This window comes from Rhodamnia argentea, chromosome 3 (assembly GCF_020921035.1).
Source record: "Rhodamnia argentea isolate NSW1041297 chromosome 3, ASM2092103v1, whole genome shotgun sequence".
Classification (NCBI taxonomy): Eukaryota; Viridiplantae; Streptophyta; class Magnoliopsida; order Myrtales; family Myrtaceae; genus Rhodamnia; species Rhodamnia argentea.
Genome location: NC_063152.1, coordinates 3342646 through 3359062, shown reverse-complemented (window position 1 = coordinate 3359062; position 16417 = coordinate 3342646). Strand labels below are relative to the sequence as shown.

The following is a 16417-nucleotide window of genomic DNA, read 5'->3' as shown; positions in this document are numbered from 1 at the left end:
AAAATTGCAAATATTGTCCACGTCGCCATTTGGCGTGCCACGTAGAGCAACCGATATTTATGTCAGATTTTTTTTTTGTCATAATTAGTCGAAAGGACTATATTGACAATCGTTAAAAGGTCTATAACTAAATCGATATCTTTATAACAGATTATGACCTTTTTTTTTTTTTTTTTTTGGCAAATTTTCCCCACATCGAAGAGATAGATAATCGAACGAAGGGTGCTGTGTGATGAAGCAACATGGCTTATAAATTCTTGCATGAACACTGGGCTTCCTCAAAGAAATCTCCGCCGTTGCTACAAGGATGTTGGCGGCCTGGGTCTTGGCCTTTCAGGCGGCGGCGGCGGCGGCGAGACTGTACAAAGGCGCGAGGCTCCCAGAACTGTTGGAGGCCCGATGGCAGGCCTGATCTGCCTGGGCCCGCCTATGAACCAGGCCTGTTGTCACCATCACAGCCTTTGTTCAAACGATGACGATGCCGGCGAATTCCATAACGTGTGGTTGTGGATTAGAAGGCGGTTAAAAATGGCGGCCGATCGTGGCGGAATCGAACGAGCTCGGCCTAGCTGAGCATTGATGGCCACGATTACCTCTCTGTCCCAACGAAGAATCTATAAACGATGCAGAGATCTCTCTCCAGACTCTCCCCACTCTGCTTCGCGTTTACCGTCGTCCTCGCCACGAATAATCTCTCTCGTCTTCCCCGAAATCGCTCCGCCGCTCTCTCTCTCGCTCGAAGAGTACCTCTCCCATTTGGTATCTTCAGTTCTTGTTTGGCGGATGGACCCACTTGCAGCTCGATTGTGCGATTTGAACTTCTTCGGGTTTTTTTTGCAGGAATTAAAGCTCGACCCAGAGCGGCTACCCGGAGTGCGGCCATCGGATCGATGTCGGGGTCGGTTGATTCCGCTTCTCCGGCCGCCGCGGAGGCTGTTGCGATCGAGAACGAAGCCAAATTGCTGAGTTCTGTGGAGGACCATTACGGAGGCGTCATTGCGGAAATAAAGGAGGCTATGGACTCCGCAACCTTCGTCTCCGTGCTCAGAGCTTCGATTTCGCACTGGAGAGAGCAGGTTTTCTTTCGTTGCCCTCTCCGTTAGCCTTTGACCATCGATTTTCGCATCGAATTTGAGTTGGATGTCCTAGACTGGTTCTTCCTTTATCCTGGTGGATTGCGTAGAGCATGTGGATGACGCCGAACCTGGTCGACTTGCTGTTCTTCACTCATGAATTTCTGTTGTCTTTTGTTCATGTTACTGTTTTGTAGTGCTGAAGTGCTAGCATTTTTTGCAGGGCAAGATGGGTGTGTGGATCAAATTACCTATTGAACTCGTGAATCTCGTAGAAGCTGCTGTCGCGGTACATGTTCTATTAATTTCACAGATTGGTCGCTGAACTGAAGGTCATGTGGTTTGCTCTTTCTGGGGACTGCAAAAGAGCAAATTGCCTTTGATTATATGTTTGCTGTGACGATTATAAATTTTAGATTTAAGTTTTCCGCTCGATGTGGTGATTATCATCTACTTTTGGGCAGGAAGGATTTTGGTATCACCATGCAGAGCCGAAGTATCTAATGCTTGTGTATTGGATTCCACAAAGTGCTCATACCATTCCAGCAAATGCGACGCATAGAGTAGGTGTTGGTGTAGTTGTCATGAATAAGAAGGACGAGGTATTTCTCCCAATCTAAATTTCTGTGCGAGATTGTCTCTCTAGTTGAATGATTAAGAGCCCCTTTTTGCAGATTTATGCTTCAAATCATTAAGGCGGCCTTTTTTTTAAGATCAGTGGTAGCAACTACAGCTGAAATGACCTACTTGAGTAGACCTTTTTTTAACTTTAGTGTCAATCTAATAGTAAAGATTCTCCAGACGGCAGGAGAATCTCCTGGATTAAATATTTGGATGCAATGCTATTTATTGAGTAGGGTTGGTCTCAGTCCATGTAGGTTCTGATCTTCTTGCCGTTTCTCATTCACCGTCATGAAATATCCACTGCTTATATTAGCAGTTTTCCTGCTCGATCAAGTGCGTCATGCCTTTTCTGTGCCTTTCCATCACATTCCTTCATGAATCTTGTCATTCGATTCTTTTACATACAATCATCATTAGTGAGCTTGTCTCCATTTTCTCAAAGAGATGGAGGCAATTTTGGGGAATAGTGATGATGATGGATCCAAAATAGCTTTATCTTCCAGTCTCCAATGACCAGCAAGTAGTTAGACCATGGAGGCTTTTGGAACTTTTAATTTACATAGACTATTCAGACTAGCCACTGATTGTATTTGTCCGGTGACCGACATAATGAAGATAAGAGGAAGTATGCGAATTGCGCCTGTTTCTTTTTTTGCGGATGATGTTCTGATGATCTGCTTTTAAACTTTGAGCACTAGCCTTGCTTTCACTCGGCCCACCTGCTGCTTAATTACTTACTGTCAATTTTGCAGAGAACTTTCTTACTCCATATTGTTCCCCATAAACATCCCCAGGACTATTATATAAAATTGAATATGTAATAGTATTCCAATTGGTTAGTCCTTAGTCATGGCGGCCATGCTAAGACAATTTCCTTTAGGTGATCAGCGTTCATATTCAGGTGTGTACTCCAAGTAGCATGCAGGACACTGGATCATTCCTTTGAGTTGCCACATGGAGAAAGAGTTTTATTTTCCTTTGCCTTATTGTACTGCAACTGGTTTCACAAATAGAAGAAGCCCCATCCCATCTTAGATTTAATCTGCCAGAGTAGCACTGTGGTTTCCGATCATCATATCTCTGCCCTAATGATGTATGTGCTCTGTGATCCTTTAGAAAATGTATCGTCATCTTCTGTGTACATTGCTTGGTAAAACTGAGCTTGGGACTCACCGCTAGACTTCAATTTATACCTTTCGTGTCCCATTCCAAGTGTCCTATCGATGTTTGGAGTGATTGTTTCGTTTTAATTCCTGGAGGCATAATCATAACTTTAGAACTTTGCTACTATTGCTTATAAGTAATTCCCAACTGATGTTCTGGCAGGTGCTTGTTGTTCAAGAGAAGACTGGAATATTTAGAGGGACTGGTGTTTGGAAGTTCCCGACAGGTGTTGTTGATGAGGTCACGATTCCACTGCAGACTTAAATGTAGTAACATAACTTCTGCTTGATTATTCATCTTTTGGCTTCACTATCTTCAGGGAGAAGACATATGTGCAGCTGCAGTAAGAGAAGTTAAAGAAGAGACTGGAGTGAGTACTATTTATGTGATTATACAAATAGCTGCTTAAATGCTATGAAGATTTATGTTGTGTGGTTTCTGCACGTGCAGATTGATGCTGAATTCGTGGAAGTTTTAGGATTTAGGTATGAAGTCCGTTTCTCCTTTTCTCCTTGTTTCAGACCTCATAAGCTTACATTCTTGGGATAAGATTCTTACTTTTTCTTCCTAACTTTCTTCCTTTGAAACCGTGAGACTTTATATATCGAGACATAACACACTGGACCTGCATTTTTGTGGAGGGTCGGAGCCAAACCATGGCCATTGCTGAATGGCATCTTGAAATTTAGTTATTTGCACATATCACCCTCTAGTTCCTGTCTGGAAAAAGAAGTGTGTTACATTACGTCGCTAATCTTGTAAAGAGTGTGTCAGATCCTTGAAACTTCGGGGTCTTTAACCAGATTTTGAGCAAGATACTCCAATTTCCTAACTCTTGACTGACTATCCGCAGGCAAAGTCATCAGTCATTCTTTCAGAAGTCGGACTTATTTTTTGTCTGCTTGGTGCGACCTATATCCTTTGATATCCAGACGCAGGATGTGGAGATAGAGGTTGCTAAGGTAAACCGATATAGAACTACTGGTATAGCTATTTCACAGATTCGTTCTTCTTTATCGTCTTGGTACCTTGTTAACTACCTCCCTGCTCGACTGATTAATTATCCTTTTCATGCATTGTCTTGTGTGCTTTTGCCATACTGTATGACCTGCCAAGCTTACATTTTTGTTAACTATCGATCCAACCAAAACAATGGGGTTTTCCGAGCTAAGAATTTTTTAATGCATCCTGCAAATGAATGATGAAACTGCATACGAAATCCTACATTATAGCAAGATAAGCACAACTTATACTTTAGGTAAAGCATACTAAGAGGACAAGCGCCGCACTAATTCTGTAATGTAGTCCGATATGATAATTCTCTCGTTGCCCTCAGTGGATGCCGTTCGAAGAATATGCAGCGCAGCCATTCTGCCAAAAAAACGAGCTTGTCAAGTACATTATAGAGATGTGCACAGCGAAGAAGAACGGGAAATATACTGGATTCACACCAGTACCAACAACAACGAGCTTCTCCGACCAAAAGAGCTACTTGTACTTGGACAGCCATCTCGGGAGCAGGCAGTAAGTAGTAGCATTTGATACCTCAAAAAGATTTTTTTTTTTTTTACTCATAGGCGCAATTCAATGTCGGAATGGGTGGCACTTACTATGACTTGATTCATTCTATTGAAACTGCTCTGTTTTATGAGCAGAGAGACTCTGTAACTGCGTTTCGTACGGGAATAATATGTAGAATATAACAGTGTCTCTTGTTAGGATGAAGCCCTTGATGGATAAAATTTGTTATTTGAAGATGCAATTCCTCTCTGCTGCATTGTGGGGGGGCATATCGAAGCCTTACCGAAACCTTCGGATTTCTTTATGACTGAACCTCATCTTCACGTCTCCAACCGCATTGTGATTTTGAGGAGGCCGAGAGATGGGAGCTTTGGACACGTCGAAGACGATTTGCTCGCTCGTTCGAGAAGGTACGAGATGGCAAGTGCAGTCACGCCACTCTGGAGCACAAAGTAGAATTGATGGAGTTTAACGTCTATATACATCGTTACAAACAGGAAAAGGATACGCTCTAAAGCAGTTCTTAGCCATCCTTGGTCGGTAACTCAACCAAAAAGTCGATATGCCCGGCAAATAAGAAGAGGAAGTAATCCAGATTCCCTCCAGTACCGACAACATCAAGCTTTCCTGACCAAACGAACTCCTCGTGTCATATCCGGAGCAGGCGGCGGACAGCGGCATCGATAACACCATGAAGCGTCGATTGGATTGCGCCTCTGAGCAGGCGGCCGACAGCAGCATCGATAACGCCTGTGACGCGGGACTCAAAATTCTTTTCACTGGACCATCCAAAGACCTTCCTTCTCCTCTACGGATTTTTTGTGACTGAAAGCCTTCTCCTCACGTCTCCTACCTCGGTGCAGGTGGATTCCTGCTGCTCTTTGTGCACATTGAATCAGTGCTGGATATGCAATTCGCTGCTGCTGATCTCGGTTGCTCTGCAAAATCTAAATCTGGTTCCTTGTGAGAGTCTGTAAACATGAACATGAGCTGATAAAGCCCAGAGATCGTAGCAGAATCGATCTGACATGTGTTTCCCTAGTCCAGAAACATCATATATGTCAAGCCAAAAGGGCAAAAAGAGGAAATTAAACGCCAAATTAAAAAAAAAAAAAAAAGGGAAAAAGGAAGGAAGAAGGAAGAGAATGAGAAAAAAAAGAACTCGTAGGTTGGCCCATGCAGGTCTCGAACCTGCGACCTTCGTGTTATTAGCACGACGCTCTAGCCAACTGGGCTAATGGGCCATTGGCGTTGCTTCTCCTTCTAAATTCTATTAAAACATTGTTACGATGTTTCAGTTGTACAACTCCTAATTTTTCAAAGGGCAAATTAGATTTGCTATAAGATTATGTGACGTATAATATTTTCAGTTCTCTTCTCTTTTCACGTGAAATAATTTTTTTTTTTTCATAAAATAAGAGAGCCTTTGGTTCGACGTAGAAGACGAAAGCGTGCGTTCAAGAGAAGACGATCCCAATAGAGAGTAAGCCAGCAGATTAAACAAGGATGATTTGTCCATCCCCTTTATCTTTCTTTTTTCCTCATGAAGTGGCCATTTCTTGCTTCACTTATTATTGCGAAAAAGGAAAAAAAAAATTGAAGAATAACATTTGTTTTGTTTTTTCTATGTATTAGTGCAATGCATGATGTCCTCATGTCATAAGTACATAGTCGAGAGAGAGCTAGGAAACACCATTCCATTCTCGGACCAACAAATGGATCCACCCTTGACTTCAGCGGTCAATACGTTCTTAGGTTGTGAATCGCCCACATCGGACGGCCACGATCCTCGTCGAACGGGGCCTTGTCGGTCCACGTCAGCCTTGGAGGGCGTGCCACGTGGGCACTTAGTGGCCACCACGCCACCGTATTGGAGTTGGAGGGACCCAAGAATCAAGTTTAGTGGTGCCCGTCGAAGCGTGGAGAGATATGTGTATATATTACCGCAAGAAGATTGGCCCTAGGGCTCTCCATGCGGGGAAGCACCACTTCCCCCCTCAGAAAAAAAGATGGTGGCGATAGGCATGATTTGATTTATCAGTGGTTAATTCCACTGTTTAGTGACGCGATGTTGATTTGGTAGTGGCCACGGAGGTTTGGTATGCCTTTTGCTTTCTCATTTTGATGTTGCTCAAGATTCAATGAGCTTGATTGCCCACCACCATAACGAGCACAAGAGAATGACACACATTGAATCGATGTTTTCGTTTTTCGCATGGTCTAGAAAGCTTCGATCGTTTTGTAAGTGAATATAGGTAGTGTGCAATGGATAAAGGAACTTGATCGAATGTAATTAGTCGAAGAAGTACTCAAAAAGTGCTAAATATGTTGAACTTATGATAATTCAATCTTAAATATTTTAATTATGCCAATTTGGTCTCAAACCTTTTAAGGATTTACCAATGTAGTTATTACGACAAATTTCGATCGAAAAATGCTAACGTGGCGGTCCAATCAAAATCGGCCGTCCTATATGGCATATTGTCGTTAACGTGGACAATTTTTGAAATTTTTCTAAATCTTTCCTTTGTTTTCCCTCCCCTTTTTTTTCCTTGCCCCCCCCCCCCTTTTGTAGATGGTTGGGATGCTCGGAGAGGAAAGGGCAAGGGTCTCCTTTCCCGCTATCGGTGAGGGTAGCGGCCGCCCTTGCTAGCGGCTAACCCTCTCCGGCCGCAACAAGGAAAATACATAATTTGCAATAAAATCTGTAAAATTATCCATGTTAGTGTTGGTGGTATCACATAGGACAACAAAAAATTGTCCACGTAGGTGATTTTAGGCCAAAATTGGTCGAATGGGCTATAATGGCAAATTATTAAAAGGTTGAGGACTAAATTGGCCAAATTAAAATTTTAGGACTAAATTGACATAAATGCAATAAGTTTATAACGTTTTTGGTAATTTTCCTGGTAATTAGTTGAGTACGGTATAAATTGGGGATTTTAGAGAGACATAAGTTTGGTAATAATATAGGGTTAATATCATTAAAAAAAACCCCCAAACTAGTATACATGTGTGACAAATTTATCCTAAATTATTTTTTTACTACAAAAAATCCAAAACTAGTATATCCGTGACAAATTTATCCCGCGTCAGCTTCCGTTAGATTTCACTATCAAATAACTAAGTTAGATGACACGTGACAATTGACGGATATACACATTTAGAATTTTTAACCTCCGTTTGTTACGAGAGGGTTTGGGATTTTTCGTGATATTAACCTAATTTAACGAAAACTAACGGAGAGTAAATTTGTCACATGTGTACCACTTTGAGCTTTTTGGTTGTTAAAAAATTGATACCTTTGTGACAAATTTACCCCAAACTATTTTTTTACCACCAAAAATTTTAAACTGATATACCTATGACAAATTTACCCTAAACTGGTACACTAGTGACAAATTTATCATCGCTTAGTTTTTGATAAATTAACCATCAAATTGCTGAGTTAGATGACACGTGGCAATTCATGGGTCTACCACTTTAGAATTTTTACCATTTGCTTGTCATAGGTATATCAATTTGGGATTTTTCATGGCATTAACCCAATTTAATGAAAGGTGAATTTGTCACAGGTATATCGGTTTGGGGTTTTTCGTGGTCAAAAAAATTAGTTTAGGATAAATTTATCACATGCGTACCAGTTTGGGGTTTTTCGTGGTATTAACCCAAAAATTAATCTAAGATAAATTTTTGATAAATTTATTATAGATGCACCAGTTTGAGATTTTTGTTGGTTTTCACTATATATATATATATATATAGAGATATAGATAGAGAGATTTGTGAAAGCTTTCGATTTAGGAAAATGGACTTCCTACGTGGTTAAATAAGATGGGAAATGAAAGAACCAAGACCAAAATACAACCTCAAATTAAATATCTTGACTAGACTCGGAACATTTTGCACGCTTCCCGCTTTATTAAATAGGAAAAATGCATGATATGCAAATGGAATGGTGAATGCACCTAACTTTTCTAGGCAATCATGATGAAGCAATTGGGGACTTGACTTCAAGTTTCATCTTGAAGTGGAACACTACCAGCATTTCTCTGCCCCTTTGAAAACAACTGGAGATTTTTAATGTTTGACTCTGTTTTTGTTCTTTTTTTTTTTTTTTGGGTGATGTGCTAATCCCCTACTTACACACATTTGATCAATCAAAAAGCTTAATGACTTTCATTATAGTTGATGCAGTCCTAGCAACTAAAGAGAGAAAAAAAAAAAGATATGTTAGACAGACTAATCTTATGCATATCGCGGTGGACAGAACCAATCGCAGTATGAAAACAATATGGGAAAACTTATTATTTGGAGTCCGACCTGATTCGGGGACGTCGTATAATTTCCGGGCACGAGACTTGCATAGTTTATCTCGTGCGGTTGTGCCCGAGCATGCATGTTATGTCATCTACTTGGCAACATATGGCTCTTGCAATTTTATGTTCACAGAGGAAATTACTCTTGTGATTGCTAGGAACAGAGAAATAGATTTCTTCACTAAGGCTTCGTTTGTTTCATGGAAAGTGAATGATTTAGACAACTTTTTTTTTTTTCCAAAAAAATGATCGCTTATATTGTTTAGAAAAATGAATTGACAAAAAACGGTTTCATAGTTCACGAAAATGTTTAAATATAAATTATTGCCGACAATGAAATTTTTTTTTCATCGGCTAATTATTTAAAACAATATGAGTGATTTTTTTTTAGGAAAATATATTTCAAAATATTCAATTTTTTTCGAAATAAACGGAACCTAGGAGGGAGTTAAAGAAACCCTAATGATCATGACCTTGGTGAGTGCTTCAAGGTCTAGAAATATATGTCTTAAGAACTCATCATGACTTTTTTGGCCGATGGAACAATAATAGACAATCCGGAGCCACAAAGCCTCCCTCAACGAAGTGCTAGTTAATTCAGGTGCACGATCATATCATCATAGTGGATGTTGAGGAGGACCAAATCACATAAACATAAAGCTCTCAAGCATAGTGGATGTACCATCCTCGGCGAAATGAATCGGGCTAAAAGCGTACAAACACGTTCGCATTCGCACTTATTCGCGAAGCCCGGTAAGTTCTCTAAACCTTGTCTCTATCAGCATCGAGCTTATGCTGAACATAACGGGAACCCTTCTTCGACGTTCGAGGTTACTTTCAGTAGGAGCTTCAGCCACCGATTCAGCTAAGAAAGCATAGAGATATTGACCAACATAATTTGGTGGGCTTCTCGTACAAGATGGGGGGTTTGATTAGATGATCAGATTTGGGAGACTAACTGCGTTGGGAAAGTGGGTCCAGAACGTCAACCTTGGTATCGCCACTTCACTCTTCCACATTCATGTGGCTCCAAGTGTCCGCTCATCGTTGAGTGTCCACTGTCTCACATTCTTGCCCAAGTTCACCAACCCACGTAGATGTCTGAGAGAACGCAAAAGCTATCGTTTTAGACAGGGATATAGTTGGGGCAGGCTTGAATATATCAGACACAGAGAAGAGAAAGAGAGAGATTTATTGCATGGGAAGAAGAAGAGCTTCTTGGTAAACGGGTGATCTGATCTTAAAAATGTCCGCAGAATAGAAAGGACAAAGAGCATACGTAGCCATCACAAGTAGGCAACCTACCTACCTTTTACTTCACGGTCTCAACTCAATTTCAAGATCTTGTCGAGACATGTACATGGAAAGGCAAGATTGCCCCTTGATGGAGGCTATATCGCGAAAAAAACATTCAAGAAAATCCACATCCATTTTACGCGTCGAGCTTGAGAGAGAAATTTGAGTATAATGTGGTGCGCAGCGTCGTCAATCGACGTGCACGTCTAGGTACAATAACTTACTTATAATCAAAGTAGTGAAACCCACGTTCAAAACTACATAAGAATTAAAGTGATTGCGCGGTTATTTTCGAATGTCCCATCGACCTATTATCACGTATCAAGTCATCGATTATCCGTTCGCTTCATTGGGTATGTTCAAATTATCGATTCTCAACTTGGGTTCTTTTTTATTATAAACAATGTGATGTAACGATCGTATTGCGCTTCAAGAACTTCACCAAGCTCTAACAAGAATAATCCATGAATAGTTCTTCTTCAGTAGAAATCAAGCGTAATTCATGTACATCATTAAATTTACGCTGCAAGAACAACTAAAATTAGTGGTTTCAGTTCGGGGCACTTGCGAAAATTACATGCTAAATTCTAACACTTATTTGCTTGTAAAACCCTAAGTTGGTCGGTGAAAGTGCATAAACATTAAATTTTCCATAACTTCGCATTAATGAAAGAAAGCTATTAGCCCGACAATATTGTTAATTATTTCTGACTACATGATTTCTTAATTAATGAGTGTTTTATACAAAATACTTAATAATAGTGTGTGAATCTATAATTGAGATTGTACCATTAGGGAAGCATTTCCCTTAATGAAAAATGCTATATTTTAGGGCATTCTTTGAACATTTTCCTTCCGCAACATTGACTCAAATGATTAAAGTTATTTTAGACGGTCCAAGGTCAGGATTGTAAATTCCATATTGAAAGAGGCCAACTCTATATTTAAATCCCAAAGCCTCGCACTATAAAAACCAAACGTCAAGCCAGCCTCTCTACATGACCCCGCTTCCTTCTTCCTCTCCATCCATCTTTCGCACGTCAATCAAAAACTAAGCAAACCTGAGCCAAAACCAGGCGCAAAGAAGATGAGCTGCTTCCACGGGCGCCACAATCTTGCGAGGACGCTTGTCGTCTTTACCAACTTCTTCATCGTGCTCGTGATGGCGGCGAATCCATCGGCTGCGCGGGCAGCGGTGGAGGAGGATCCCTTGCTTGAGCTGTGGGCGAGGAGGGACGAGATGGTGGAGATGGCGGGCTACGGCGAGGAGAAGCTCTCCACGGTCCTCGTCACCGGGTCGGTTCTTTGCGAGGGTTGCTTGCGTGGTGACTCAGAGCTTCGTGCATGGCCATTGTCAGGTTCGTGAGACGCTATGATCACATTGCTGTCGTTCAATCTTTCTTACAAAAACCTTTTTAGTATGTCCGAACTTACCCAATCTTCATGAAGAACAGGGGATTCGAAACGAGGTGTCTAAAAAAGGATCATTCGAAATCGGGCCTATCTCATATCACATAGACATAAGTCGAAGCGAATCAGTTCAGCTCGGCTGTAATAAGTATCACTCGTAGAAATTATTTTGCCCTCGGAATGGCAACAATGAACCTTTAGAATAAAAATCTGATTGATTTCTATGTGTTTCAGAATTTTTCGGGGGGGAAAAAAAGAAACGAAAAGAGTTTCATATCGGTGTTGTTTTTTCTTTCCCATTAGCTTGTACGTCCATCTGCTACAAAGCTATAGCTTTCTATACATTGAATCGCACGTTTCGTTCTTGTCTTGGCCTTGATGGATTTAGGCAGTCCCAGATAGATTCACTTCATGCTTCAGTTATTTTTCTTTCGAAGACTTCGGCTTTAACTGGTCTTGGGTCAGACTCAGAGATCTTGGGCCCGGCCTCGAGGGACCTGAGCCCATCATTTGTGGACCCAGGCCTAGCTGCCGAGGAATCGGACCCGGCCCCAATAGATTTGGGCCGAGCGTTGGGGACTTGGGCTCAAGGCATGGACACCCGGCATGGCCGCCGAGGAACCAAGCACGGGCACCGGTGTCGCTGTCTTGCCTCAAGAGACTCGAACCTATTTGTCGACGACCCAAGCAGGGCGTCGAGGTTCCCATGCCCAAGCACCCATGTCTCTGGTCCAATTGCTAATATTTTGGCATATTTTGAAATGTGATTTCAGATTTTAGTTATTTTTTTAAATTTAAGCGTCGAAGATTTTTCATTAACAATGAAAAAAAATCATTGATTCATTTTCCTAAGTGATTCCCAAACACCCGAAAATGAGGACACTGTTTCCCGATAGAAAATTTTTCGTGAAATAGACAGAGATCATGAGAATCGCAACAACATAGAGACATCTCATTCTGTCTTTGAGCACTCAATCTATAGTCCAATTGGGACAGAGCACCGCCATTATAATACTTACATAACAAACATTTGACTGATATCTGCGCAGGTGCTTCGGTGGCCGTCAATTGCCATACCGATGATAAAGAAAGCAAATCTAGCCGAACTCACGGCGTGACAGATGAAAATGGGGATTTCTTCATCGATCTTCCTTCGGAGCTCCATGCCATCCCCAACTTGGACAAGAGATGTTTGGTTAACCTCGTTCGAATGCCGAGGCACTCGCTCTGCCGACCGGCACATATCAGAAAGCACAAGAGAGTGAGGCTTTCATCGGTCGGGAACGGGATACGAACTTACGAGGCGGGGACAATAAGACTTCTGCATTCGGCAACCAAGCCTACAGAAGAATGCATGAAGATATCGAGCAGCCCCAGAGAAAGCTATGTAAATTAAGAGTACCGAGACCCAAGGACATGGCTCATTCGATGGCGCTTCAGTCACGTATTGAGTTAGTGATTTTTCAAACTTCACAGAGTCACTTGTAAAATACACCTCAGTGAACCAAAATGATCCAGAAGAAAGATTGCAGAAGATGCATGGCCCAAAGAAACAGAGGGAGTGTGAATATGGCGTTGGTGTGTGTGTATGCATGTGCATAAATCGATATATTAATGGCAAAAGAGGTTCTTGTCTATGTCCAAGGTGACCTAAGTCACACAAAGGCTGAACATTGAGGCAAATTATAAATCAGAACCAAGACCTGGTAATGGAGTTCTCCTTGCTACAGCAATTCACAATCCTTGCATACAGAATCTCCATCTTCCTCCGAATCAGAACGACTAATAAAACTTTGAATTTCGATTCAGTTGAATAAAGCAGAGAGATCAGCGAAACACCCGTCCGCCGACATTACAGAAAATGAACTCACAAGTTCTCGGCAGCTTTTTCAGAACCAGAAGCTATGAATCTAGCAACATCGGCACAGCAGGCGAGCTTGTCTGCTTCCTCTTCAGGGATTTCGATGGAGAATTCCTGCTCGAGAGCCATAACAAGTTCCACCTTGTCTAAGCTATCCAGGGACAAGTCTTTCTGGAAATTGGCAGTTTCAGTGACCTGTACAATATCGTATTAACAAATTCAAGCTCGAAAAAGCAAAATGAACTCAAATTGAAGGGAGGGGACTTCAATTAAGACCAAATCTTCACTTCAGTCAGTGCTGCTTCCTGGTGATCCACGAAAAAGTCTAGTTGAAGAGCAATCACTCTTATCTAATGAAACAAAAAACCTCAAAAAAGAATGAATGAAAAAGACAAATAACAACCTTACTAGCATCAATCTTATCAAATTTCTTCACAAGTCTGACCACCCTATCAACCATCTGATCCGGGCTATCAGTCACCGATGTGCAGAGCAGCCGGGTCAGTTGCTTCATCACGCTTCCATTCTCAGCACCAAAAGCACGTGTTCCGGCAGAGGCCCTAAACCTGATATGCCTCAAGACGGACTGCTTTATGCAGTTCATTCTATCGCATGTGAGAAACAAACGCAATTCGATCAAAACCTTGACGAAGAATCTAAATAGCACGAAGATAATATAAGGTCATGCATATCAACAACCCAAAGAAAAGAGAAGAAGGACCAAGTGTAGACGAAACAAGTCCGCCGAGGGCGACGTTTTCGAATGCACCTTAAACCCATCTGCCAAGAAGCAGAACAGAGGAACAGAACTCAACCGCCCAGGCTATGATTGGGTGTAAACTTGGGTGAAAACCAGCACTTCCAACTTGAAGCTACAGACTTTACACTAAGTATGCTCTCCGGAGTCAAAATGCAGCTATATGAAACCTTGAAATGCACAGGACCCTTCATTCACTGCCAGTAGAATTCGACATTCTAACATCGTGGCAAAATATTGCGTAACTACAAGAACCGAAATTTCTGGGAAGTTTCGATACAGAAAGTCCCAGGAAGCATGTGGGGTTGCAGCACCGACCACAAGGTTACAAAAGAGACCCTCTGGTGGGAACAAACAAAGTAGAAAGATGCGCCTTACGAATTGATCAAAAGCACCAGTCCCGGGACACCAACTCTTTGAAAATTTTCAGGGGATACATCGAAAAAGCTCATTAGCAATAGATAGAAGGAAAGTAAGCAAGAACTTAGCTGACCCAGAAAATGGGGGCGCTCTTGGGGTGGCTGCCCGGGCTCGCGCCGCCTAGGTGTTCGACGTATTGCCGGAGAGAGGCTGACCGCTTGGGTGCAGACGTACTGTGAATCTTCGCGGATCCGTTGTTCTCGAATTATGTTGCCCAATGCCTTGGTAAGAAAGTTGCCTGCTTACCTTCATGTGCTTAGCCGAAAAAACTAATAAATACTTTTAAAAAGTATTTTTCTAAAAACGATAGTTTACAACAATTAAAATAATTAGTCAATTATAAACATTTTTATTATCGACTAAATATTTTATGTCTCAATATTTTCAAGGATGAAGAACGTATTCTTCATTCATTTGTTTTTATAAGCGATACAAGGGACCGCTTTAAGTGAAAGTTTTTTTCAAATTGTTCATTTTTTGAGAACCAAACGGGGACTTAGTTATCTGAACTTTCAAAACAATTGGGTGGACCAAGCAATTCCTAATAAGCAATTCATTTTTTTTTTTTTACACTTACCAGTAATTTGAAAAAAAATTAATTACAAGGAAAAATATAAATTCATTTTTTATGAATAAAGAAATGCTAAAAAAAATTAATCTTTTTTTAACTTCTTCTTTTTCTTTGTCTTCCTCCTCCTCCATAATTCTTTCCCCACTACACTAATGTGCAGCCAGTCGCTCTACCCTTCGTGCCATCATCGTCATTGGCCATCTTTCAAGTAATAGGTTTCGATCGAACTATTATAGTCATAGCATCGAATATGATAAGTGAAATTTGCCATTGTCTATTCGGAAACCGTTCACGAGCGCCTTTAGGACATTTGTTAAAAAAAAAAAAAAAACAGATTGAATTTTACGATTTGGCCTTTCCAAATTTAATTACCATTTAAGCTCGATTGGTAAGAAAAATCATATATAGCTGAACTTATAGGAAGATGAACTTTTCAATAGTATATGTACGGTAGACCTGATTACGAACTCAATGGCCCTGGCCCTAGTTTGGCCCATGCCATTTTGAGGCCCGAATTCACTTTCGACTGATTTGGACAGGGGACTATAGCTAAAAAGACACTATTATAAAGTATGTCAGCCTTCCCCTTCATTGATATGAACTTTTATCGTGAAAATCGTGTTAACATTTTATTTAATTTGACATTAAAAAAAAGTTCCAAAATAATAAGATCGTTTAATTTCTTTGTCAATGAAGGCATAATCCATATTACATCATAATTATCCCATATGTTACTGGGAAAGTTCAAAATAATGGCTTGAAATGATCTCATTTTCTCAAATAAAGGTCTAAAGCGAACATTGTTTCGAATAAGAGCATGAAGTTGACTTTTTGCAACAAAGAATGGCCTGGAGTGCTCTAATTTTTTCAGATAAGGATCCGAAATGGGTCTTCTTTTAAATAGTTTGCTCTTTGCAACAAGGAAAGGTCCGACTAATGGCATTTTCGTCATTTCATTTTCTTTTTTTTTTCTCCCTTCTTTTTTTTGTCCTTTATTTCGGCCGTTGAGGTTTGCTACACTTGGCTGGCCGTTAGCGACCCTCGCCTAGATCTGGCGAGGCATCACTTGGGGCCGACCTCGACTATGACCTGCAAAGGCTCGTCTTAATGGCCACAAGCGACCCTTGTGGCCATGAGGAATGCCTCGCCATATTTGCACAAGGGTTGCTAGCGGTTAGCTTGCTAGCCTCACCCATTGGCCGGCGAGGGCGGCAACCCTCAAAGGCTCAAACAAAGGAAAAAAAAGGAAAAAGAAAGTTAATAAAGAAAAATGACAAAAACGCCCTTCATCAGGCCATATTTGAAACAAATAAGGCATTTTAGGCCTTTATTTGAAATAAGATTCACTTCAGACCTCTATTTGAAAAAAATGAAAGCATTTTAGGTCCTTATTTGAAATTT

The 16417-nt window shown here is 41.0% G+C and overlaps 3 protein-coding genes and 1 non-coding gene across 6 annotated transcripts; 2 read left to right on the top strand and 2 right to left on the bottom strand.

Annotated features, from left to right (window-relative positions):
• Positions 1–409: 409 nt before the first annotated feature.
• LOC115726936 (nudix hydrolase 2) lies at positions 410–4618 on the top strand. Its single transcript, XM_030657029.2, is given in 10 exon segments — positions 410–759; positions 841–1076; positions 1297–1362; positions 1538–1675; positions 3024–3101; positions 3181–3231; positions 3312–3346; positions 3715–3823; positions 4198–4364; positions 4366–4618. Coding segments are annotated over 10 exon segments (1044 nt in total). The 5' UTR covers positions 410–623; the 3' UTR covers positions 4394–4618.
• Positions 4619–5552: 934 nt separating this feature from the next.
• Positions 5553–5626, bottom strand: TRNAI-AAU. The gene has a single exon. It is a non-coding gene; the product is annotated as a tRNA-Ile (tRNA).
• A 5355-nt stretch (positions 5627–10981) lies between these two features.
• On the top strand, positions 10982–13042 carry LOC115726927. The gene is made up of 2 exons (XM_030657011.2): positions 10982–11355; positions 12457–13042. Exons 1-2 carry the CDS (start codon positions 11085–11087, stop codon positions 12801–12803), a joined length of 618 nt encoding a protein of 205 aa, XP_030512871.1. The 5' UTR covers positions 10982–11084; the 3' UTR covers positions 12804–13042.
• Positions 13019–14670, bottom strand: LOC115726930 (acyl carrier protein 3, mitochondrial). 3 transcript variants are annotated; one of them, XM_030657021.2, is made up of 3 exons: positions 14510–14670; positions 13672–13873; positions 13019–13463 (listed from the first exon to the last, which is right to left on the bottom strand). In XM_030657021.2, the coding sequence occupies exons 2-3, from the start codon at positions 13870–13872 to the stop codon at positions 13275–13277; spliced, it is 390 nt and encodes a 129-aa protein (XP_030512881.2). In that variant the 5' UTR covers position 13873; positions 14510–14670; the 3' UTR covers positions 13019–13274. The 3 variants fall into 3 exon arrangements, with proteins under 3 accessions (XP_030512881.2, XP_030512879.2, XP_030512883.2); XM_030657019.2 differs by lacking the exon at positions 14510–14670 and adding an exon at positions 14038–14469; XM_030657023.2 differs by lacking the exon at positions 14510–14670 and adding an exon at positions 13990–14467.
• Positions 14671–16417: the final 1747 nt, after the last annotated feature.